General features: G+C 60.1%; 3 protein-coding genes across 11 annotated transcripts in view; 1 reads left to right on the top strand and 2 right to left on the bottom strand.

The window, feature by feature from the left end:
* Positions 1 to 3,706, top strand: LPXN (leupaxin). Of its 2 annotated transcripts, XM_063397808.1 has the most exons (9): positions 1 to 109; positions 859 to 962; positions 1,067 to 1,122; positions 1,334 to 1,439; positions 1,515 to 1,664; positions 1,744 to 1,917; positions 1,991 to 2,072; positions 2,249 to 2,397; positions 2,474 to 3,706. In XM_063397808.1, the coding sequence occupies exons 1-9, from the start codon at positions 97 to 99 to the stop codon at positions 2,738 to 2,740; spliced, it is 1,101 nt and encodes a 366-aa protein (XP_063253878.1). In that variant the 5' UTR covers positions 1 to 96; the 3' UTR covers positions 2,741 to 3,706. The 2 variants fall into 2 exon arrangements, with proteins under 2 accessions (XP_063253878.1, XP_063253879.1); XM_063397809.1 differs by lacking the exons at positions 1,067 to 1,122; positions 1,334 to 1,439.
* Positions 148 to 23,737, bottom strand: part of SELENOH (selenoprotein H) — a 37,448-nt gene continuing 13,858 nt past the window's right edge. Inside the window, exon 4 of the mRNA XM_063397817.1 lies at positions 148 to 157. The gene's annotated coding sequence lies outside the window, so the exon portion shown is untranslated. The remainder of the gene's footprint in view (positions 158 to 23,737) is intronic.
* CTNND1 (catenin delta 1) overlaps positions 3,174 to 23,737 on the bottom strand; it is a 27,117-nt gene continuing 6,553 nt past the window's right edge. The window contains exons 2-19 of one of the 8 annotated variants that reach the window (XM_063397800.1): positions 16,644 to 16,762; positions 15,567 to 15,879; positions 14,477 to 14,548; positions 14,068 to 14,226; positions 13,336 to 13,868; positions 9,945 to 10,408; positions 9,671 to 9,854; positions 9,299 to 9,416; positions 8,833 to 8,986; positions 8,111 to 8,179; positions 7,331 to 7,458; positions 7,083 to 7,233; positions 6,673 to 6,865; positions 6,468 to 6,582; positions 5,853 to 5,940; positions 5,460 to 5,507; positions 5,240 to 5,337; positions 4,981 to 5,100 (exon numbers count right to left, since the gene is read on the bottom strand). In XM_063397800.1, coding sequence (XP_063253870.1) covers positions 4,996 to 5,100; positions 5,240 to 5,337; positions 5,460 to 5,507; positions 5,853 to 5,940; positions 6,468 to 6,582; positions 6,673 to 6,865; positions 7,083 to 7,233; positions 7,331 to 7,458; positions 8,111 to 8,179; positions 8,833 to 8,986; positions 9,299 to 9,416; positions 9,671 to 9,854; positions 9,945 to 10,408; positions 13,336 to 13,868; positions 14,068 to 14,226; positions 14,477 to 14,548; positions 15,567 to 15,761 — 2,874 coding nt within the window. In that variant the 5' untranslated portion in view covers positions 15,762 to 15,879; positions 16,644 to 16,762 and the 3' untranslated portion in view covers positions 4,981 to 4,995. Of the gene's footprint in view, positions 4,845 to 4,980; positions 5,101 to 5,239; positions 5,338 to 5,459; positions 5,508 to 5,852; positions 5,941 to 6,467; positions 6,583 to 6,672; positions 6,866 to 7,082; positions 7,234 to 7,330; positions 7,459 to 8,110; positions 8,180 to 8,832; positions 8,987 to 9,298; positions 9,417 to 9,670; positions 9,855 to 9,944; positions 10,409 to 13,335; positions 13,869 to 14,067; positions 14,227 to 14,476; positions 14,549 to 15,566; positions 15,880 to 16,643; positions 16,763 to 23,737 lie in introns of those variants that run through there. The other 7 variants (XM_063397797.1, XM_063397795.1, XM_063397796.1 and 4 more) reach the window with 7 other exon arrangements.

Genomic DNA, 23,737 nt, shown 5'->3' on the forward strand with positions numbered 1-23,737 from the left:
CGGAGGCGTGACCGGAACAGAGCTGGCGCAGCTTCGACTGCCATCTCAGCACCTCAGGGTGCTGCCCCCGCCCTGGGACCCCCACGCCAAGGCAGGATGGAGGATTTGGGTAAGTTGGGCCTCTCTGGAGCTGATCCTACAGCCAGGCCTGGCTCGGGGTCACATTTTTGGCACCTCTGGGGTGCCTTTTCCTTCCTGTACTTTGAGACTGGGAGGGAATGCTGCTGAGGGGCAGCCATGGAGCCCTGCTCCCTCCTGTGCCTCCCCCATCCCAAGGGACTGATGGAGCTGGTGGTCGAGCAAGCCCTAGGCCAGAAACGGAATGAGCTTGAGAGCAGGAAATGTGGCAGCGCCACAACCCCGGCTGCAGCTGGCAGGAGCTGGGAGCCATCCCCGGCCTGGGGTGGGGGAACCAGGGTCAGGGAAGCAGCCACACTGCAGGGGCATTCCCTGTTTCCCTGTGTGAGACACAGCCAAGGCAAAGAGGCAAAAGCGGAAAGGAAAAGTGTTCGGCCCACCTTGGGGGAAGTGGTGCTCTGGACATGCAGGATGGGCCCGGGGTGAGCTTTTCTCTGCCAGGGCTTGTGCTGGGTCAAGTTGAGGACCGGCGGAGGTTTCTTTGCTGGCAGGGATGGTGTGCGGGGGCAGGACCCTTTGCCCCACTCTTTGGGAAGGTGGGCAGATCCTGCACCGGGATGGGGGCCTCAGGGAGGGTGCTCAGGGCCCCTCGTAGCACTGGCAGCTGGCCAGCAGGATGTGCTGCGTCACTCCTTTTTCTCCTGAAATGTTGGGAGTGGTACAAGACTGCAGGGTGGGCAGCCAGTGGCTGTGGGGCCTGACCCAGGTGTTTCCATGCAGATGCTTTGCTGGCAGAACTGGAGCAGAGCTCCTGCCTGGCCTCCAAGGACCGTGCGCTGCAGGGACCAAGCTCCTGCCAGGATGCCCAGCATGGTACCCTGAAGGTAATGCCTGGGCACAGAGACCCCTCAGCTTGTGGGGGAGCTGGACAGGGGAGGCTGCCAGAGGAGCACCCTGAGGGCTCTGCCACAAGGGCTTGTCCTTCCAGGTGCCGCTGCCTCCTCGAGCTCAGCCTCTAGGTGAAGGGTTGGATTCAGTGTACAGGTAAAAATGGCCATGGGAGGGCAAAGCCATCTGGGGCTGGTTCCCTTCCTTGCTAGGATCTGCCATCCAGGGTCACCTGGGACAGATTGTATCCTGCATACCTGCAGTGTTCCCTGTGGTAGCCTGTCAGAAAGGGCTGTGTTGGCAGGGGTGGAGGGGTCTTGGTCCTGGCCTTGGACACCACAGCATCTCCTCTCTCTGCCATGTCCAGCACCCCTCTGCCAGTCCCAAAGCCGCTGGTCCCCTCACCCCCACCCACAGAGGCCGCCTGGCAGCTGGATGAGCTCCTGGCCGGCCTGGGCCACACAGAGAGCAAGGTGAGCCTTGGCCCTGGGGCTGCAGCTGTGGGGGCTTGGCCCTCACCCAGACCTCACCATCCTCCTTCCCGGCAGCTGGCAGCTGCAGGGCAGGGAGCCGGGGTGCCCACGGAGTCCTCGCTGGACAACATGCTGGACAGCCTCACGCGGGACCTGCAGGAGCTGGGCATCACAGCCGCACCCGCCGGCATCTGCGCCGGCTGCCGCAAGCCCATTGCCGGCAAGGTGAGCCCCCGCCGCCACCCTGGCACACCTGGGCATCCCCCGGAGCTGTCCTCACTGCCCCCGCGCCTCCTCCTTGCAGGTGCTCACAGCCCTGGGCAAAACCTGGCACCCCGAGCACTTCACCTGTGCCCACTGCGGGAAGGAGCTGGACAAGGGGCCCTTCTTCGAGCAGGGCGGGCGGGCGTTCTGTGAGGAGGATTATCACCAGGCCTTCTCCCCGCGCTGTGCCTACTGCGCCGCGCCCATCCGCGAGGTGAGTGAGTGACCCCCGGCCACCCCCCACTGCTGCCACCACCGCCAGCCCCTCACCTTGGCTTTTCCTGCAGAAAGTCCTCACGGCCCTGGAGCAGACCTGGCACCCCGAGCACTTCTTCTGTGCCCACTGCGGGAAGGTGTTCGGAGATGAGGGTATGTCCCAAGGAACAGGTGTGGGGGTCCTGCCCCCATCCTAGGCATTCCCTGCTCTTGCACTTCTCTGACAGCTCCCCCTGGTCTCTCCCTAACCTCCTATCTTGGGTACCACCATGTCCATGTCCCAGTGAGCCATCCCCAGGTGGGCACCCATCCCAATCTCCTCCCCACAGGGTTCCTGGAGCGCAATGGGAAGCCGTACTGCCACCAGGACTTCGTGGCCATGTTTGCCCCCAAATGCCAGGGCTGTGAGCGCCCTGTCCTGGACAACTACCTGTCGGCCCTGGAGGGTGTCTGGCACACCGAGTGCTTCGTGTGCACGGTGAGTGGGGTGGCGGGGAGGCACATAATGGGGGTGTTCCCAGTGCCATGCCAGCTTCCCCCTCTCCTTCCCGCAGGAGTGCCTGACTGGCTTCACCGGCGGGTCCTTCTTCGAGCTGGAGGGGCGGCCCTACTGCGAGCTGCACTTCCACCAGCGGCAGGGCACCATCTGCCACGGCTGCGGCCGCCCTGTCAGCGGGCGCTGCATCACAGCCGCGGGGCGCAGGTACCACCCCGAGCACTTCGTCTGCACCTACTGCCTGGGCCGGCTGCACAAGGGCACCTTCCGCGAGCGTGACGACAAGATGTACTGCCAGCCCTGCCACGACAAGCTCTTCGTGTGAGCCCCAGGCGCCCAGCACACAGCCTCCCTGCCTGGATGTCTCCAGCACGGTCCCCGCCATCAACACGCCTGGCATTGTCCCTGCTGACCCAAACACACCTCATATCCCAGCCACCAACATCCCTGGCACTGGTCTCACTCAGCCAGCAGTCCCCAGCCTTGTTACTGCCAAGCCAGGCATGATTCCTTGGCCTCCTCCCTGCAAGACATCCCTGGCATTGCCCCTTGGAAGCAATAAAATACCTGGTCCTGCCTTTTCTCTAATTACTGGTGGCTTTGGGGATAAGGGTGCAAGGCAAGGTGGGAGGGCTGGGAGATACCACACGGTTTGTCACAAAGTGACACCTCTGGGAGCCACAGAGACTGGCACCACTCCTGGAAAAGGGACCTGGGCCCAGCAGCAAAGCCAGAAACACCAAAGGGGCAGGCACACATCACACTTTAAAAACTTTATTTATATAAAAAAATCATTTTGTTTTAAAAGCGTTACAAGAGTGTGCACAGGAATCAGACAAGGAACGGCTTGGCGCTTCCCCCTCCTCACCTCCTTGGCCCCCCTCCCCACCAGGGCCAAGGAGGAGAGAAGGGGGATGCTGTCTTTTTGGTTCATTTGGAATTAAAAATTAAAAAAGGAATTAGTGTTTTACATATTTAAAGGAAAAGAGAAGAGTTAGATCCCAGAACAAAACCCAACCGAGCTGAGGTGGGGCTGGAAGCAGGGCAGGCCCAGCCAGAGCTGGGAGGGGAACTGGGGCAGGAGCAAGGCACGACCTCTGCCCCTGCCACCTCCCCATGACCTGAGAGCCCTCCCTGGGGAGAGTCCCGGGCTGGGAGGGCTCCTGCTCCAGTTTGCAGCCCCCTACAGAGGCTTCCAGTTGCACAGGGAGCCCCAGGGCTCCCCGAAAGATCACAGCACACAGATGTGCCCCAGCACCACAGCCAAGAGGAGGAGGAGGAGGAGGAGGAGGAGGAGCACATCCCAAATCCTGTGGCAGCCCAGGCCAGGACGCAGATGAGCACCCTGCACTCTCTCACCGAGGGCAGGGGGGTTGGGCTCCACCCAAAAACAGGCTCCCAGCCCCACTGCAGACAGTAAAGCTCCCAGCGGGAAGGGAAGAGCTCAGCCCTGCTGGAAGCCCAGGAAAGTCCCCTTTCCCAGGGAAGCAGCCAGACAGTACGATCCAAAGAGCTATTTCACAGTGGCAAAAGAAAGGCACGTGTCAAGAGAAAGTCAGCGGGGCAGCGCCGTGGGATCCCGGCTCCAGGTGCCCGGCACAGTGTGCCCCGAGCCGCCCCTCTCCCCAAAACCCTGCCGCCGCATCTCCTCCCTCCGCGGGGACCTTGGCCATGCCCCAGCACTGACCCCCTTCCTCATAGAAGGATCCTCCTCACACAGGCAGTGGGTGGGAGCCAGGGCCCCACCAGACCCCTCTGCAGGATCCAGAGCTGGATCTTCCTTCCCATGCCCCCAAAGCCTCATCTAGAGCAAAGCAAGAGACATTATTGCTGATTTTCCTTCCCCTGGCCCCCGTGCCTCCAGCTCCTGGATTCTGATCCTGTAGCCCTCAGGAAGGAGGGATGCTCCTGTTGTCCCACGGCCCTGGTTGAAGAGTGATCCTGCACGAAAAAATATATCCTAGAGGCAACAAAACCAAACCAAAAACAAGGCGGCGGCGAGTGAGGTCCCAGTCCCTGTCCCTGCAAGACACCTCGGAGCAGGGGGAAGGCGTGGGAGAGAAGGCAGCTCCTAGTCAAGGCAGAGATCCGAGTCCTTGTGCAGCATCCACACCGGCTGATCCGGCAGAGTCAGGCAGGAAGGTTTTACTCTCAGGAGGAAGGAGGTGGTGGAGGACGGGAGGAGGAGTTCTCAGTGGTGGTGTCCCAGAACAGGGAGGTGCAGCGGCCCGGAGGAGACCGAGTGGCCCGGGCTGCCCTGGGGGACCCGGCCCAGGCGTTTGGCTGGATGGTTGGCACAGAGAGTCCAGCAAAATTCCAACAATAAGACAAGGTAAAAGTCGGTCCATTCCACCATGAAGAGTTATATATTTATATATATATTATCAACCCAAACGGAGCGGAGGCAGGGAAGCCAGCTAGATCTTCTGCTGTGGAGAGAGAGAGGGACAGTGTTAAGGCTGGAGTGGGAGTGAGGGCGGAGGCAGGATCACACAGCACCAGTGATTACAGCAGCAGTGATTGGAGCAGGATTTGGCTGGCCAAGCACCCCTAAGAGCACAGCAGGATCTGTCACCACAGTCAGATTGGGCAGGACACCGTGGGACATACCGACATGGGGGAGGGCACAGCAGCATCTTCCTCCTCCTCCTCTACCTCAGGCTGCGACTCCTGCCCCTCCTCCTGCTGCAGACACATGCGGTTAGTAGGGGCCATGGCATGGGGGGTGTTAGTTGTGGGAGCCCAGCTCTCCTCTGCCAGACAGAACAGTGATGTGGCATTTCCTGCACCCATCCCACCCTTCCCGAGTTAGAGAGCTGCTCACCATCAACGGCGCTGCCTTCACCGGCTCCATCTCTCCAAGGTCACCGGATCGGTCCAGCGTCCTGCTGTGGTCCCTCTCGTTGAGTGTGGAATAGTTGTCTGGAGCAGGAGAGGAGACAGTCAGTCAGTCATGTCACCTCCATCAAGGGGCTGCACCACCCCCGCAGGAGATGTGAACCCCGCCCTGCTCCCCACATACCGAGGGGGAGTCCCTCTCCTACCTGGTCCCATGTTGCTCATCTGGATCTCCTCCCGGGAGGATTTCTTGTCTACAAGCATGGGAGAGCACATCAGGGACAGTTCCTGCAGCCAAGAGCCACAGAAGAACTGCTCCCTGCCCCAGATGGGGGAGCCCAGGCCCAGCTGCAGCTCTGTGACCCAAGGACACCACAGAACCTGCAGTGCCAGCCCCAGGGAGCCATCTAAGGCCCGAACAGATGGTTCTGATGGCCCAGAAAGCCACCCAAGGCCCATACTAGTGACCCTGCGTGAGCAGCTGTGGCTGCCAGGGAAGCCAAGGCTGAAGAGCAGAGAGGGGACAAACACCAGTTGCCCTGAGTACCCACAAGGCAGAGGGACGACGGTGGGCACAGGTGCTGAAGGCAAGGACATACCTGTTTTTTGGTTCCTGTCGATAAGAGGCAAGGTGCTGTCATCAAAGGAATTGCCTCCCTGGGTCCGAGAGGCATTGCTCAGGTTCACCTACACCAACAGACAGTGGCCACTCACACCCTGGGCCCAGAGGTTCCTTCCTCACCAGCACATTGCAGCCCTCCAGCACCAGCACAAACCCAGGAACCCTCCCACAGCCCTTCAGTAAGGGGCCCAAAGTAACCAGAAGGTGCTGAAGCCCCCACTGCAGCCCCATCAGAATAGGGGGGCTTGCCTGGACCGGGGCAGTGCCTGGCCCTCCAGCAGCAAGTGCAGGCCCTGCTTTGCAATGGAAACTGAGCCTGGGAGAACCCTGTTCTTAACCTTGCCACAGCAGCACTTAAGAGGGAGAATATTCCTGCCTCATGCTCATGTGGGACACAGGGCATGACACCTTGCAGAGTGTTCCTAGCAGAGACTTCCTGCTGGCCATTGGCTGAGAAACAGCACAGGGACACCTCTATGTGTGCCCAGTGCTACCAGCGAGGGGAAGAGCTGCAGGCCAAGCTCCAGGAACACCCTGGTCCCTGCTGCAGGACCCCACCTACCACCCTGGCCACCACAGGGCATCCCCACACCTGGAAATCTGACTTCTTCCAGCCTTCTTTCTCAAGGGGCTTCCGCAGCTCCTTATAGCCCCAGACTGTCTGCAAGACGAGGGCGGCTGCCCGGACTTCTCTCTCTGAGCGGTTCCTAGAAAGAGGCGAAGGAAGACATGTTTGGAAACCTGGAGAAAGTGAAGCCCCTCTCCACCCCTGGCATCATCCCTTGAGAAGAGCCTACCCAGACTTGTTGATAAGCACAAGCTTCTCGATCCCCTGTGTTTCCCGGAGCTTTTTGGCCGCCTCGAGGTTGTCTACAATCACTTCATTGATGGTGTTGAGGATTGACACCACTGTGTCCTCAGAGAGGTTTTTGGCAGGGGTCTGCTGGCCTCCAGGCAGGTTCTTCACCAGGTTGGGGATGGCATGTTTGCCTGGGAAGGATAAAGAGCTGGGCGTGAGCGAGCAGGGAACAGGACTGATGAGAAAACCACTGACAGGTGACCTGTTCTGCCGTCCCTCTATGCTCTGGGTGAGGGCAGCAGAGGCTGGGCTGACGCTGTGCCCACACACTTCGCCAGCAGCCAAGAGCAGCAGGAGGAGGAAGCTCCTGCCTCGCCTGCAGGGACACGGGGAGCGTGCCGTGCTCACCGATCAGCTCCTTGTTGCGCAGGTCCACGGCCAGGTTGCGCAGGGCGCCGGACGCCGCCTTCACCACGCGCTCGCTGTCGTGGCTCAGGAGGTCGGCGATGGCGGAGAGCCCCTTCTCCTGGCGCAGGGCTGAGCGGATGCAGCGGCCGTACTGCGGGGAGGCACAGGGCCACCGTGTCACCCGGGGACACCGGGGGACACCACTGCCAGCCCCCAGCGGCGGCGCTCCCAGCTCCCTGGGCACTCACCGTCCAGCTGCCAGCACATAGGTTCTGGATGGCTCCTGCTGAAGCCTCCAGGATCGCTGGAGTCTTGCTTTCCTTCAGGAGGGAGATGTATATCCGCACCACTTCTGGCTGGAAGAGGAGCTCGTAGCCTGTCAGGAGGACAGGAAGGGTTTATCCAAGGGCTCTGCTAGTGTCTGCCTAATCCAAAGGGGCACTGCTGGGCAGACGAAGCTGGAAGCTTCTACCCAGGCACCCAGGGGGTGGGATCCTTGGCACAGAGAGGGCCAGGCTGCTCCAGGGTACCAGAAACCCCAGCCACTGCTTGGTCAGGGGCTGTGATTCACATGCAGTGAGACACTTGTCCCCAGAAGCTTCTGGGAATGACCCTTCCTCATTCTCATGGCTGAGGAACACTTAAGGGCAGAGATTTTAGTTATAAATCATGCCTGTTCTTCATGACCAGGAGTGAAGAGCAGGCAAGAGGGCAACTGTGCTGGCAAGACTGAGACCACCACAGAGGGCTGTGTCACTGTGCTGTCCCTTAGCCTCTGGGGCAATACTTGCCTCTGAAGCCTGTCCTGAAGCAGCCCTGACCTCATCCATGCACAAGATCCTCACAACTACGGGCAGAGCTCATGTTTTCACAGGCCCTTGGGCATTCCTGCTCAAATCCAGCTTCTGCCCACTGGAGAGGCTCACTTCAATGGGAAACGGTTCTTCTCCCTCGCTCCTCTGCCAGGCTGCTGTGGCAAAGGCTGCCCTGATACCCAAACCCCCTGCATAATCACTCAAGGAGCGTACCTTTGGCTGGAGTTGTTCTTTTGGGAAAATCCACTGTGTCAGCACCAGGGTCTTCTGGGAGCTTTTTACCTTCGAAGGGCAAGTGGAGAGGCATGAGACTCCTCCTCTCCCCACCCGCCCTGGCCCAACAGCTCTTTGCCACTTTGCAGAACAAGCCCAGAGGTGAGCTGAAGCCAAGCAACCAGCGTGTCACAGGAGGGGACACTGGGGGCATTAGCCACACTGCAGGCAGTATGTGCCCAGCTGGGGAGGGGGGCAAAGAGCACTGAAGAAAGCACCCAATTAAACCATGGAAAAAAGTACAAGAGAGCACTCACCTCTGGCGAACCACTCATCTATTGGTGAGGTGGAGAGAAGGACAGGAGAGAGGGGAGGCAGGAGGAGAGAAGTGCCAACAGCGTCATGGGGCAAATCATTTGGCAAGAAAGCAAAGGGAAGGGGAAGGGGCAACACAGGAGAAAAGGGAAGGCGTGGAATTAGTGGACATGTACCCGTCACCATCCCACCACCACAGACACCCACCACAGGTTGTATCAAACGCTTTGGGCAAGCCAAGCAATAGCTCCCAGAGCCAGGGAAGCAAGAATCACTGCGCCTCCAGAGAAAGCTGCCCTTCAGGCTTCTCATGAGATGCCTGAGTAGGAGCACCAAGGCCCCAAACCACCCCCAAGACCTGTCTCTGTTCCCTCCCTCCCTCCCTCCTCGGCTGCTGGCACACAAACCTTTGCCTTTCTTGGCCCCGAAGCAGCTGGCGTTGTGGGGCCCGGTGTTGTTGGTGGGGACAAGGGGTGTCTCCTGGTAGCGCTCGGCGTGGGGGATCTCACGGTGGACTTGGTAGGACAGGTTCCTCAGCAGGCACACACAGTTCTCCACCAGCTGGGGAAAGAACCAGAGTGTCTGACTGAGAGACTGGGAACAGCACTCCAGGTCTGTGAGTGAGGGCCTGGCCCAGCCTTCAGCTAAAAGCTCAAGGAAAATTCAAACCAAGACCTTATCCAGGCTGATTGGGAAGCCCTGAGCCAGGGGACGACAGTGCTGTGGAGATGAGTGACACAACCAGGCCCCTGCTGGGTATCCAACATTCCTACCCCAAACTGCAGGCTGAATGCCAGACACCTCCTGGTCCAACAATGCCAGGTGCAGCCCACGCAGGCTCTCCCTTTCCCCACACCAGTCCTACTGTGGTACCTTGCTGTCAGAGTCCTTCTGGCCAATCTCAGACTGCACGATGTAGATCAGGGCGTCCACCAGCCCGTCACATTCCCGCAGCTTCCGACGGGCCTCGCTCCGCTCCGAGCTCACATTCCTGGCAGGCAGGAGACAACCACCATGGGAGAGACAGCTGAGGGCAGGCAAGGGGCAGCCCACACCCCACAGAGCTCAAGAGAGTAAACAGCTTCTGCAGCTCCCCTCACTGCGGGTAAACGCCTCCAAACCCAAGGTCTGCACCACCAGCAGCTGTCTTATGAGAGCAGCTGCTCCGCAGTCCTCTGGAAACACCAGGAGCAGCCCAGGAGTGTTGCAGCCCAAACCCAAGCCAGCGCTCTGCCAGATCCATACCTAAGGCAGCCAGCGGTGTTGGTGAGCACCGACTCCCACTCTATATGGCGGGGTTTGGAATCCTCGTTGGGCTCCCGCTCCCAGCCGGAGCGGGGAATGATCACCTCATCGGTCAGGGCATGTAGTGCGTGATCCACGATGGCCATCTTGATGGAGTCGTGCGAGGACAGGTTCCAGAGCGTCCCTGCAATGCCACAAGCAGGTGAGCACTCGGACCCTGACCACAGGCCCCACCCCAGGGGCCAGCCTGTCCCGCCCTCCCTGGAGCCGCTACCTGTGATGACCTCGGTGAGGTCCATGTCGTGGGCCTTGCGCAGCAGGCGCACCAGCGCGGGCACGCCGTCGCAGTTCTTGATGGCGATCTTGTTATCCTGGTCCTTGCCGAAGGAGATGTTCTTGAGGGCTCCGCAGGCGCCGTAGTGCACCTCCTTCTTGGGGTGATCCAGCAGCCCCACGAGCACGGGGATGCCCTTGAGCCGGCGCACCTCCGTCTTCACCTTGTCGTTGCGGTAGCACAGGTGCTGCAGGTAGGCGGCTGCGTTGGACTTGACGGCGTCCAGGCGGAAGCTCAGCATGGCTATGACCTCCGGCAGCTCCGGCTGGCGCCAGTTCCCCGGGGCCGGGCCGCCTTTCCGCAGGCTGTCCAGGCTGGCCAGGCTGCCCCGCTCGTGCTGGGCCAGCGGGGCCCAGTAGTACCGGTCGGGGGCCACTTCATCCACCAGCATGTCTTCGTAACTCCTAGGAGAGAGGGCAGAGGGGGTCTGAGCACAGTGCTGGAACCTGGGAGAGGGCAGTGCCCCTTCCAGCCCACCAGAAGAGATGAAGCTGGATCTTGGTCTCTGACCACTGCAGAGGCAAGGGCCAGCCTCACAGGCTCCTGGGGCAGAGCCATGGTCCCAGACCCCTGCCCTGGCCAGGAACAGCTCATCCACAGACTGGCAGCACTGGGAATGAGCCCAAACAAGCATATAGAAGTTTTAAGTGTAACTACCGCACCCCATGTCAAAGTGATATTTCACACCCCCAGAACATGCACCTCTCAAATTCCAGATTCTCCCGTTTTTGCAGTCACTGGCACTATAATCCTTCCTCCACCCAGGCAGAGGAATCCAGTGATTTCCAACAGAAAGGGACGGGAGGGGACAGCTCAGTCACCCCTGCTGTGCCAGGACACTAAGGACATTCAAACAAGACCCAAGGAGAGGCTTATACCTCCACTCCAGCTCACAACTGCCCCAGGGGCTGCTCCGTCACCTCTGGAGCTCATGGATCAGGCAGAGGCAGCTCCTGCCCCTTCATATCCTGACAAGGATGGTGGCAGGTCCTGCTGCTGCCACCACTTCCCTTCCTATAGCCTCTGGTACAGGACTCGCCCAAGCCACCAGCTTTAGAGCCACTTTCACAGTCACACAACCCCCAAGCACTATGGCACCACCGTGGTGTGGCAGCAGGCTGCCAGGCTGGCTGCCAGCAGGTCCCAGTGGGGACATGCCCCACGCCTGGCTGCTCAGAGGTACCGAGGAGCAGCAGCACGAGGCTGGAGCGAGACACAGCCACCCACACTTGCCAACGCAGCTGTGGCAGCTGATCCCACTCCTGTGCCAAGACCTGAGCTCCCTGAGAGAGAGCTCCCATCCCACCGTGGTGCTAGACCCCACCCTGCAATTGTGGAGGATCCCACCTCCCACGGTGCCAGATCCCCTCCAGGCAAGATGGGGCTGGCAGGGAATGGGAAGGATCCCCTTTCCCTCCTTCCCTGCAGAGAGGGAGCTCTGACAAGAGCCCCAGAGCAGAGGCCAGAGCTCTCTGCAGCCAAAGGCAGGCAGCACGCACAGCGTCCCGCAGCTCGAGGTGCTCCTTTGGCTTGGCGTGCCTGGCGAGCTGCCTCCCCGAAGGAAGTCGTTAACAGCCCAGCTCCTGCTCAAGACAAACATCTCTGAGGCGGGAGACGCTGCTCTCCCTGTTCCCATTGCTGTGAGCTGGGCAGCCAGTGTGGATGGTAACTGAGAAGGTGGGGGACAAGCCAAGTTCAACAGCGCCTAGATTCCACAGATTGCTGTGATCTTTATCGCTCTGCCCGGGGACAAGGAGAGCTGGCTCAGGGGCCCACCAACACATCTTTCACACCCTGAGCCATTCCTGCAACTCGAACAGAGCTGACCTTCTCCTTCTACGTGACCCACATCCCCCACCCAATGTTCCACCTGGCTGCAAGCTCCTGCACTTGACTCCTGTAACCCCCTTCTCCAGGACATGGAGGTGCAGGAGCACAGACACCTTCCTGCGCAGCAGAGAGGGCTCATGATCTCAAAGGCCACCCAGGACACAGCCCAGGACATGTATACAAGCCAGAGTCCCTGTCTGGACATGCAGCCAGGGGTTGGACACACCTGTGTAACCCCTTCAGCCCAAGATGCTCCCCGAGGCAGACCTGATGGCCATGTGCTCAAACTGCCAATGCTGGCTGTCTCTGGGTTGCCCAAGGAGGAGAGAAGCCCGGAGCATCCCTGCCTGCCCTCCTCCAGCCAGCAGAAGCTGCACAAAGCGAGGAGGCCAAGCAAATCCATCTGGGTGAGCAACTGCCCTGACTGGTTCATCACAGCCCAGAAGCACTTGTGCTGGCACCAGCCACAAGGACAGACAAAGCTGCTCCTTCAGTCCCTCCAGCAGCCACCATGGATTTATAGTGTGCACCTGGATCGGGCAGATCTCCACAGGGGCTGGCAAGAGCCTCCTTTCCCCCATGTCTCTCCCTGTTCCCACTGTTCTATATCCCAGGAGCTTAGGCCACCTGTGCTGAGCCTCACCTGTCTGCCTCGGCCCACTCTGGAGCACTCAGGAGGTGCTGACACAGTCCCTTCTCCATCTCCAGGACTCTGGCTCAGCCCCTCACTCCATTGCTACCTCACCACCCCCAGAGCCATCCCCCAGGACCTGGCCGAAGCCCTGCTGACAGCCCAGCCAGCAGCAGAGCAGGAAGCAGCCTTGTGCAGGGAGAGCTGGCACAAGAGACCAATGCACAGGAGTCATGGCCTCAGGCAGGTGACATCCTGAATTCCTGGCAGGGAAGGAAGCACCACCAGGACCCTGCTCTGGCCTCCCAGGGCAGCACAGCCCAGCAAGCTGGAGGAGCCACCACAGACACACAAGGGGGAGAAGCTGCTGCTGCTGCTGCCAAACAGGTTGAGCAGCTTCTCCCTCCCTGCCCTGCAGCAGGGTCGGGCTGTGCAGCAACACTCCCGGGGCACTGTGGGGCTGAGTCCTGCTCACCTCAGCCTGGCTAAGCTCCCCTTCCAGGGGCTGCTCCTGGCTCAGGGAGAGCACAATCATGGGACTGCAGCTGCTCCTGACACCCAACCCACACAGGTACCGCTGCCAGAGGGATGTGCCACACTGGGGCACAGACAGCCCTGGTGGCACAGACAGAAGGGCCTGGAGCTACATCCAGCTGCCCACTGGAACTCCTGGCTGCAGGACGACTGGCTCAATTAGCACCCAGGTTTAACCACCAATTAAGCAGACAATTAGAAGCGGATGAAAGTTTTCTCCTGTGTGAGCTGTGTCTGACTCAGCTCATAGTGTTGTGCCCATGGTCCTGCTTCCTCCAGGGACGGGGTAAACTTCAGAGGAGCCCCCAGAGCACCCCAGAGCCTCCTGCCACGTACCTGAGCCGCCGCCGAGCATCAGACGGGGTCCCCGCCCTCCTGGCCGTGCCATAGTCAGACATGAGCCCGTAGTCCACATCTTCGAAGCCCACACTGCGCTGGTCATCCTCCAGGCCATAGGGCTCGGGGTGGAAATGGTTGAGGTCCATGTTGCTGCCCCCAACGCGCACCTGGGGCTGGGGGCCGTAGATGTCCTGGCGGCTGGGGGCCCGGTAGGTGTCCATGGAGGGCCGGTAGCGCTCGTCGATGCGCGTGACGCGGGACAGGCTGCCGTAGCTGTGGTCACTGCCCGGGTACCCGTCCTCGTAGGGGCGGCCGTAGCCGTCGGGGTAGTGGTAGTTGCGAGGGAGGGTGGCCGTGCCCGCCTGGCCCAGGTAGCTGCCGGGGCCGCCGTTGCCGTTCTTGCGGAAGTTCCTGTCCATGGTCTGGACATAGTTGCTGGTGACGGGGGATGTTTCCAGAGGCAGCCCGTCAGGCCCCACCGGCACCTGCTGCACCGTCCGTGTGGTCACAGTCTTCACCACTTTCTTCACCTGGAAGGGGGGGGACACATGTGCAGGGCACGCTCACACACCAGGAAATCCACCATGTCCCTGCATCCCCCCGATTCCCATTCCAGCCCAGCACTTTACTTCAGGAACATTTCACACCCTGTTTCAGCTCATGGCAGAGCACCCAGCCACCAGGGTCCCCACCATGCCCTGTCCCTCCATGGTGCCCTCAGGCCTGTACCGTGGTCTCTGTACGCCGAGTTGTCCCATCATCTGACGTCTCCACAGACACGACCGACATGGCCCCTTCCGGGTCCTCCTCCATCGTGTACGTCTCCTCCACGATCTGGCCCGGGTCCTGCATCCTGGGGATTGTGCTGTACAAGAGGTGGCTGTGGTCCTGAGGGGAGAATGCGACAGGCAGTCAAGGCCCTGTCACCAATCTGAGCCTTCCTGGTGTCAGCTGGACAAGAGATCTTTCTTCACAGGGAGCCCTGATAGTTTTTGGAAGAAGGTACCTCTAAGTCAGGGTGGCCACAGGAGGAGCCCAGATCACCCTTTCCCAGTTGGAATGGGGACACTGGGGCACTGTCCTACACCCTCCCACAGGAAGCAGGCTGCCCACAGCCAGAGGGCTGAGCTCCCCCTACCTGTGGCCCGTTGAGCTTCAGATCTGAATATTTCTGCCTCTCCAGGTCAGCATCGCCCAGGAAACGTCCGTTCTGAAACACAGCAGGGCAGCAGGCCTGTTACTACACTTATCTCCCATGCACCCATCCTCACTTCCGTGCAGGGCTCTGAGCAGCCCATCTCATGCACCTGACAGAGACACCCACGATGCAGCCCACAGAGCCCCCCGCAGAGGAACACGCTCCTCAGGGGTCTGTGCCACACGCAGCAAATCTCCTCTACATCAGCCTGAGCAAGAGTCGCAGGAGACATCCCAACATCCCAGCTCTCCTGTGCGCTCCTGATGGAATGGCCATGACCCTTCCCTGCTCCCTGGCAGGGCCCTGGACACCTTCCACACCTCCTGACGCAGGAGCCACCAGTGACCCCAGAGGCCTCCCCTGGCCTGAGAGAACCGTGCGGTGGCCGATCGCAGAGTGCTGCTGTTTGACACTTGAACTCTTCCTCTGTCCACCCTGCCCTGCCCCACAGGTCCCTCCTGGCACCACCACCTTCCACAGCCAGAAAGGCACCTGGCTCCTGCATACCAGCACGCATCAGCCCTCCGGGCACCCCTCTCCAAGAGTGAGCCTGAGAAAGTGAGGAGACGCCTCGAGCCAAGGCAAGTGAAACCACATTTACAGCCCTGGAGAGAACATCTCTCCCAGCTCTGGTTTGGCCAAGTAGGGACAGACAGACTCCAGAGATTTGCCCTTTGTCACACGCAGGGAGACACACACACGCCCCAGCCTCAGCATTTCAGCTGCCCTCCAAGCAGTGCAACGGGATGGGGAGCAGAGATGCCCTGAAACCAAGCAGAGCCAACCTCTAACCTTCCCAAAATCAGAGCAGAGCCAACATGGCAGCAAGACCCTCCAGGGTGGCACCTCCTCTCCTGAAGCCTCTCTCTGCCAAGGGAGGTCTGCACAGCCCGGGATCAACTCCGGTACACCAGTGCCACATGAAGAGCTGGGCCCTCCTCCACCTCCTGTATCCATGGAGGGCTGAGGGGAGGCAGCTCCGGGGGCTCCAGGAGCCTGTGCACGCCCCTCTGCCGAGGGGGTGTTTTACCTGGTGCCGCCGGGTGAGCGTGCCGTTGGCCAAGCCCGGGCCAGCGTCCTGTGGGGAGACCCGGACTCGCTCCAGCTGGGCTGAGACATGGCGCCGCTCCTCCTCCAGGGCCCGGGTCAGCTTCTCGAACTGTGCCTCCTGCTCCTTGACAGAGGCAAGGATGCTGGCGGTCGACTCCACTTCCGAGTCGTCCATGGGTGACGGGTGCCCAGGGTGGGCAGGGCGGGGGCACGGGGAGGCACAAGCAGAGGCGGCTTGGTGTCAAGGTGAAGGTGGGAAAAATGACCCAGAAGGGCAGGAGCCCCTCGTTTCACTGCACATGATTTTGGGGGAGGAAAGGAGGAGAGAAGAGCGGTCAGAAGAGACTGATTTCATTAAGACAGATTTTCAGAACAGGGGGGAAAAAAAAAAAATCTTACGGCATTAACACCCGCTCCCACCCATCACCAGAGAGCTGGCAAGAGGCTCCTGGAGCAGGACTCAGATATAAACTGTCCCAGCACTGAAGCTTGGAAAACTGGTACTGTGGGGACAGAAGGTCCCCCCAGCACAGCAAACAGCCAGGCCAGAGCCAGGTTCAGAAGAGCTGCTGTGGGCTGAGGGAAAATCTCATGGGCAAGGAAAGGCTGCGGGCAGAGAGTGCAGGAGGGGAGGGCATGTCCCTGGGGTGGGGCAGGGGACACTCCTGGAGAATGAGAAGTGACCCACATCCTACTGCTTTCTCCAGGCAAGGGTGGAGGGAGAGGGCCATGTCACTTATCTTATTCCCTCCTCCCCAGTGCAGTTAGAGATGGGGAGACAGCCCTGGCTCCACACCTCCTTCCTAGCCAGGAATGAGGATGGAATGTGACGGGATGCCCCTAAAGGGGATCCTATGAGCTATGAGCCCCTCTGACTGCTGCCAAAACTCACCACCCTCCAGGTATCCACCAGGGCTCTCTTTCCAGGGATCCTCAGCCCACAGACCTGGGGGTGGGCTTCAGCCTGGACCCCTCCAACACCCCCGCCCAAAGCAGTACAGCAAGTGAGCCACAATCAACATTTTGGTACAGAAAGGCAAAATTCTTCCATACAGACCTGTCAGAGGAGGAAGCTCAGGTTTGATTGGCAAAGGCACGGGACAGCCAGGTCTAGACGCAGAGAGTCATGGGAGAAACAGCCCAGCCACCACAGTGAGGAAGCAGGAGGGAAGAGAGCTGCAGGGACAGCGGGAGCAGGTCAAAATCACACACAAGAACCCCTAAACAGGAGGCAGGGCAGGCACAGAACTGGGAAACGGGCGCCTCTCTCCCACCCCCTCCCTTCTGAGGGATGGGTCTGGAAGGGCCGGTGGGGTGACAAACGCGGCACTGCTCCCACAACAGCAGCCCAGCTCCACGGAGACTTCAGCACCCCTCACTGCTCCCACCGATGGAGAAACAGCAGAGGTGGAGAGGAGCGGCCAGGGCTCAGCCCTCTGCCCCTCCCATGCAACCCAGCCGAGTCCCTGCAAGCCCGAGAGGTTTTCCCAGAGCTGTGCAGTCATGGCAGGCGTGTGGGGACTCGCTCGAGCCAGGCAGGCAGCACAGAGGCTGCTTTCCCACGGTCTCCCAACACTGGCTCTGCCCACTCCACTCCCCGGTGCCACCGCCCCAGAGGGCCAATGAGGACGACTGGGGGCTGAGAGCTCACGCAGGCAACATCTCTGCTCCCACCACCTCCTGCAGCCCCTCCAGACCCCGCCTGCAGCACACGCTGGTGCACAGCAGCTCAGTAAAGTCTTCTCATCTATCAAATCCCCCCCCCACTCCTCCTGTGCCTCTGCTCCCCAAAGCCTTCCTTGGGTACAGGTCTGTCAGGCACGGTGGCACCGCTGCAACAGAGCCCAGCCATGCAGCGTGGATGTCTTCCAAGTGCTTTGGAGGGCAGCCACAGCACGTTCCACCATCTGGTCACTGCCACTCTCATCTGCCCTCATCAATAAAAAAAGCCAGTTGCTCTACTTGTGCCCATGTGGTGCCCAGCAGGAGAAGGAGCCGTGGCACACCCGCCCCAGCTGCACACCCTGGGAAGAATGCAGCCCACCATCCTCTGGAGCCCAAGCAAGCTTTTGGAGGCTCCCAGACATGACTCCTGGCTTGTGCACGCAGCTTTCCACCCCTCCCACCTTGCAACAGGTACTCCGTGAGGCTTTTCCAACAGATCAGCTCCACGAGCCTTGTATGGAAATGCAGGGATAGCTCTGACCACTGCTGCTCACCTGCCCTGCAGATTTGCAGGATTCTCCAAAGGAGAGGCTTGGTGCCTCCTAGAACAGTGCTGACGCATCCCAACTCTCATCCCTGAGTAACACTCCCTATCTCTGGTGGGCTACCACCCACTTCATGCAGGGACACAGATCCAGGGCTTCCTGATGGAAGGGGAGTAGCTCCTTGCCACATCCCAATGCTGTCCATCAGGACACAGAGCAGTCCTATCACCCCAGACAGCCTGTGCAATGCAGCATCCAAAATCCCAGCCAGCAGTCCCCCTGGCTTGGTGGGATTTGTTTCCAGAATGGTATTTCAGCAAACTCTTTAAAAGAGGGGAACAGCCCCCTGTGGAGAAGCGATCCTCCACAACACGGCCTTGTCCAAGCAGCTGTGCTCCCTGGCTGGCCCTCAACTGTCTTGATGCAGAAGAGGCAGATTTTTAGGGTGCAGGAGGGCAGAGGCAGCTCCCTGAGTCCAAGGAGAGACTTGGCTGGTTTGGTCTCATGAAGAGGATCATGCCTGCAGCCAAGTGTAGTCTAGCGGGGTCTGGCTCTGTGGGAAGCATGGACAGGAGAGACGGGAGCCCCACAAGATCCTCTTGGTCCCACATGGCTGCCAGGCAGGGCCCACACAGCCCACAGGGACACCCCAGCCCCGAATTCCCACCTCTGCTCGTTCCCTGGGAATGGGGCTGGGAACGGACACTAACAATGAAACTTGCAGGGCTGTTAGGGCCTCAGATAAGGGGCCAGAGCAGCTGTGAGGCTGTTTCCTTCCCGTCCCTTCCACAGGGAGTACACACAACAGCAGGGGAAGGAACAGGACAGGTCCCGCACCCTCCAGCTCCAGTGGATGTTCAAGGAGGGGCCAACCTGAGGGTCTCCCAGCAGGATCAGGCCATGTTAAGCAGAGTGACTCAGTGCTGGGGGGCTGCACTGCCTACACAGCTGTCATTCCTGCCCTGAACATTGGACACGGCTCCGTGATGTGCAAGAAGTGCCAGCAGAACAGGTCTCTCCCAGTCTTCCTCCACCACCAGGACAGACCAGCTCCTTCCACCCTCGTTCCAGCCATTGTCTTCATTGATCTGAGATTAAAGACATAATTATGGAGAGGCAGTGCCAGGTCCAGCGAGGTCAGCAAGAGCCGTCCCTACAGACACAGCCAGCACCATCCCAGCTGGAGCACAGCCACTCCCTGGGTTTGGCATACAAACCCCAAACTCGGCCCTACACCCCCCAGCTGTCAGGAACCTGCCCCACATTCAGGCATAGGACCCCCTCACACATCCCAATGCCGTCTGGGGCACTCGGTGGCCATCTCTGGAACGAGACAGGGAGGGCAGGAAGGGGAGAGCCTCAGCTATGTATCCTGCTCCCTCCAGCCAGTGAGCTACTCGTGACAGTGCAAAGCCAAGTACACAGGAACCCGCAAGGGTGAAATTCCAGGGATCGCTTTGCACCCGTTCCCTCCCTCTTCCCCCCCAGCCTCTGAAGATCCAACTACAGAGCATTCTTCCAGAGCCAGACCCTGACCGGCTCTGAGGATGGCTCATGAAAGCCTTTTCATCATGAGGGAGGCACTTGCTGACACACCCGTTACTTAAAAACCCCAGCAAGCCAAAAATATTTCAGCTGGCTCAGTTCAGGGCAAACCGAAAAGCCTAAGGACAAAGCACACCCTGAGCAGCTTCACCCCAGGAGCAGAATCCTCTCTGTCCCCCCAGCAATCACTGCGAGGGGACCCCAGGGAACAATGCAGTGACCCAAGAAGTTTCACACCTAAAGCCCCCTGGCCTGGCACCAACTCCACCCTCTGCTGTGCCCACAGGTCCTAAAGCCAAAGCAGGTCCACTGGAGAGATGTCATAAAGCCTCTGGAGCAGAACCCACCTGCTGGCCAGGAGGCAGCTGCCAGCCCACCTGTGTGCATGGAGCTTCCCCACTGCTATCTTCCCGTCTGGATAAAGGCTTGGACACAGCTGGACAGGCACCCCAAACCCTGAGCCCTCCACGGCTCTTCTGCTGCAGCCAACTATGACATGGCAGGTTCTTCCAAAACCTCTCACCTCAGCTTCTCCAGCAGAACTACCTTTCCAAACTAAAAGAATCTTTGCCTGGAAAAATAAATTTCCAGGGCCTAACCACAGACATACCCACCTAGAGTTCACCTGCACCCTCCTCTGCCAGAGGATGGAGTTCAGGCCTTGAAGGCTCCTGACCAGGAAGGTTTTCCTGGAATCTGCCACGGAAAGATGGACAAGATGTGCCAGGGAAAATGGACAAGATCTCGCAGATAAGACTCAGGCTGGAGGCTTGACAGACAGCACCACTGCAGCACAGGGGATCTCTGGCACAGTTCTCTATGTGGATTCTTCCAACAACCTGCTCCAGCCCTGCTCCCTGCCCCAAGTTCCTGGAGAGCTGTCACCCAAAGGTCTCAGGATCCCTGGAGCTAAGGCTGCTGTCTCAGCACAAAACACTTTGGGTAAAGTTCAACCCAAGCACCTACAAAGTCAGAATCTCCTCTGCCACATCATCCCCGCCCCAGCACCCTGCTAAGGGACACACCAGGTGCTCACTGCCATCGTCCTGCTGCCACCAGGGAGGGGGAACACAACTGCATCAGCTCTCTCTGCCACGTCCCAGCCCTTTGCACAGCTTCACTGCTTGTTTGTGACCACCAGACACCTGTCCAGCACATGGCAAGGTTTGTCACCATGGCCAGACACCCTTGGCAGGCCCCCACACCATGAAGCATGAGGAATGCCCTTCTCGAGCTCCATCAGAACCAGGACAGACACAGCCCCTCATCCAAGCTGGCTAATCCCCTGTGGGGCTCCTGGGCCAGACCCACCTGCCATGCCGACAAAGAAAGAGGCGCTTCCTGAGGAATTTTACAATACAGTCCCCAACTCCACTCCAATAACTGGCCTTTCTCTCCCAGCCCCAGGGCCTGAGGAGAGCCAGCTGGCTGCCTACTCTCTAAAAGCTCTCAGCACCAGACCCCATCCTCCATAGAGAGAGAGAGAAAGAGAGAGAGAGAGAGGAAGCAACGAATTCTCCTGGTTCCAGATGCCTATCTTGATGCACTTAGGAAAAACAGAAACTCCATCAATAATTCAAGCCTGCAATTGTCCGAGCGCTTGCCGTGCACTTGCTCTACACAGGCTCACAGCCCTGCTAATTCACCACAGGCTTCTGGTCAGTCTCAATTACCTAAAAAATAAATGAGCTGGCATCCTTGGCATCTTTCCCCATGCCAAGCACAGGGTCCAGGCTCACACATCAAGCCTTAGACCTCAGCCTGGCTAAAGCAGCAGGCCATGGGAGGGCAGACCATGGGCCCAGGCCCACCTGCTGCTGTGTCCAGCAGCTCCTGCTCAGAGTGCCCATGGCCCGCAGGCCATGGGGGGAAGCAGGACAGCTGACGGTGAGCAGTAAATCCCATATCCCTGTGCTGGTGAAGGAGCATTTTGGCTGTTTCTCTCCCAGCTCCAGAAGCAGGAAGGTGCCCACAACCATCACCTCAGAGCAGCCCACCCTTGAAGGACCCCTGACTGGGCTGACGCATCTTCACTGCCAGGTTGTGTGAGGCCCCTTGCTCTCACCCCCAGGCTACTCTGGCCTTGCCAGATCCTACAACAGGGGATAAGTTTCCCAACCTTCTGCCCTGGCTCCCAGGAGGGCTCTCCCTGCTGGCAGGTCACAGAGCACAGTGGACTTTGGGCAGGTTGGCAGGTGGCCAGGAAAGCACTGCTCTGGCAGCAGGTTGGACACTGCCTCGGGCGCCTGCCTGCTCGGGCCCAGCCGTGCCCCGGGTGCCAGTCAGGGCAGGAGCCCGGGGGGTGAACACCCAGGAGCGGCGCCGCGGGCAGGGACAGGCAGGGAGCCGCTCCTCCTCCGCCCTTCACACCCAACTGGTTGAACTGGCAGTGGGATCGCCACCTGACCTACCTCACCTGCCGCCCCCAGTGCCAGGGATGACTGCCACATAGCCGGGATGGGTTGGGAAAGCCTCCCTTAGGAGAGGGGAGTCACCTGGAGGCGTGAGCCCGGCGCAGATCGCACCTTATAAGGCAGCAGGCCGGCAGCCAGGGAGCAGGATGAGGAGGGAGCGATAAGGACAGGGTGGGGCTGGAGGGGAGGAAGCAGGAGGAAGCTGGAGCGTGGTTCCCTCAGCCAGCGCAGGGGGCTGACAACAGAGATACCGATCGGGTCTGCAGGACGGGTCTGGACACAGCGGACGGTTGTGAAACACAGGCAATCCCCTGGGGAAGGGATCTGTCCCTGGCTGTGCTGAGGTCACCGGGCTGATGCCACCCCAGCAGGGCAAAGAGTGAGGCAGCCGAGCATGGAGCAGTGCAGGGCCGGCTGTGAAGAGCTGAGATTGTTCTGCTGGAATGCCAACAATCCTGCGGCAGGGCAGCTGTTCTCCCAGGCATGCCGGAGGCCACTCGCTCCTCTCCGAGCACGGCCAGGACACAGCACGCCAGGAGTTCCTTCCCTCCAGGAGAGCGGGAAGCTACCGACCCTCTGCCCCAGCTGGATGGAGCACCACGGCGAGAGGAAGGGAGATGAGCTTCCCTTGACATTTGCAGAGAGGAGAGGGCCGCAGGAGGGCAGCCAAGCCACTGGGCTCCAGACAGAGACTCTGTCCACCCACAGCCCCCAAGTGGGATGGCCACAGGGCTGGAGCCTTCTTGCCAGCAACATCCTGCTGCATCCCACTGCCCATGGACACCTCAGCAGCCCTGCTGCCATGGGGCACTGCTGCGAGGGTCCCCACCCTGGGGACAGTAGCAAGCAGGGTCCCTGCCACCCCTCTGCACCAGCCCCACAACTCACAGCCCCAGGCCCAGGAGATTCACATGTCAGGAGCCCTGCAGCAGCACAAAGGCAGCTCTCTCCTCGCTGTGGGAATTCGCAGCTGAGCGCTCGGCAGGGACAAAGGGATTTCACAGGCACATCCCCAGCCGGCGGCCGGCCTCCCTCCCCCCGGCGTCCCCGCTTCCTGTCACAGTAGCACCAGACCTCGGGGGCGCAGCAGCAAACAAACACCCAGCGCTGGATTCTGGGAATGGGGCCAGAGCATTCCCGGGGCAGGCCACGCTCCGGCTCCTGCTTCACCCCAGCGGCTCTCGGGCAGGGGGAGGCAGCAGCCCCCTGGCTCTGCCACCGCGGCCGGAGGCGAGCAGGTGGGATTGCAGGGCAGCCCCCTGCTCCACCCAAGGAACAGCGGCCACCTCGAATGGGGACAGCCTCGAAGCTGTCCCCACGGCCACCAGGCTCAGTGGACACTGGTGCTGGGCTGAAGGTCAACGCAGCCCCCCAGGCTCCAGCCACGGCAATGTCCCTGCCCTTCACCCGTCCCCCCCACTCTCTGCTGGGCTCAATTTTCCCATTCAGCTGCCTCTCTCCCGCAGGGAAAACAAACACATCAGAGATAAGGGCCGTATTGGCAGAGTCCAGGGAGCAAAGTCCCTTTCAGTGAGACCCGACGCTGCCTACCCAAGCCGAGGACATGGCAGATGGGGGAAACTGGTCTCTGTGGCTCCCCATCCCAGGGTCACATGAACTACTCTGCTACAAGCAGAAAGGTCACAGTCTGGTGGCCAGCATTCCCAGCAGGATTAGGAGCAGCCTCTCCTCATCAGGCCACAGACACAATCACCTGCAGCTACCTGTGCCAGCCCAGCACCTCGATGCATGGATCTGGGACCATTCTCAGGCACAGAGCCCATTCCACAGCCCTCTTCCCAAAGAAGCCACTTGAGATTATTTCCTGTTCTGCACCTGCAGCCCCAGGAACCAGTCCTGTCTTCCAGACCCTGCTCCAACCAGTGGACAAAGGAGCAGGGCCTGGAAGCACAGGGGAATCTCACTGGCACCAGCACAGGACATGCACCACTGGGGGCAGCCAGCACTATCTGCCTTTCCAG

Source organism: Prinia subflava, chromosome 5 (assembly GCF_021018805.1).
Source record: "Prinia subflava isolate CZ2003 ecotype Zambia chromosome 5, Cam_Psub_1.2, whole genome shotgun sequence".
Lineage (NCBI taxonomy): Eukaryota > Metazoa > Chordata > Aves > Passeriformes > Cisticolidae > Prinia > Prinia subflava.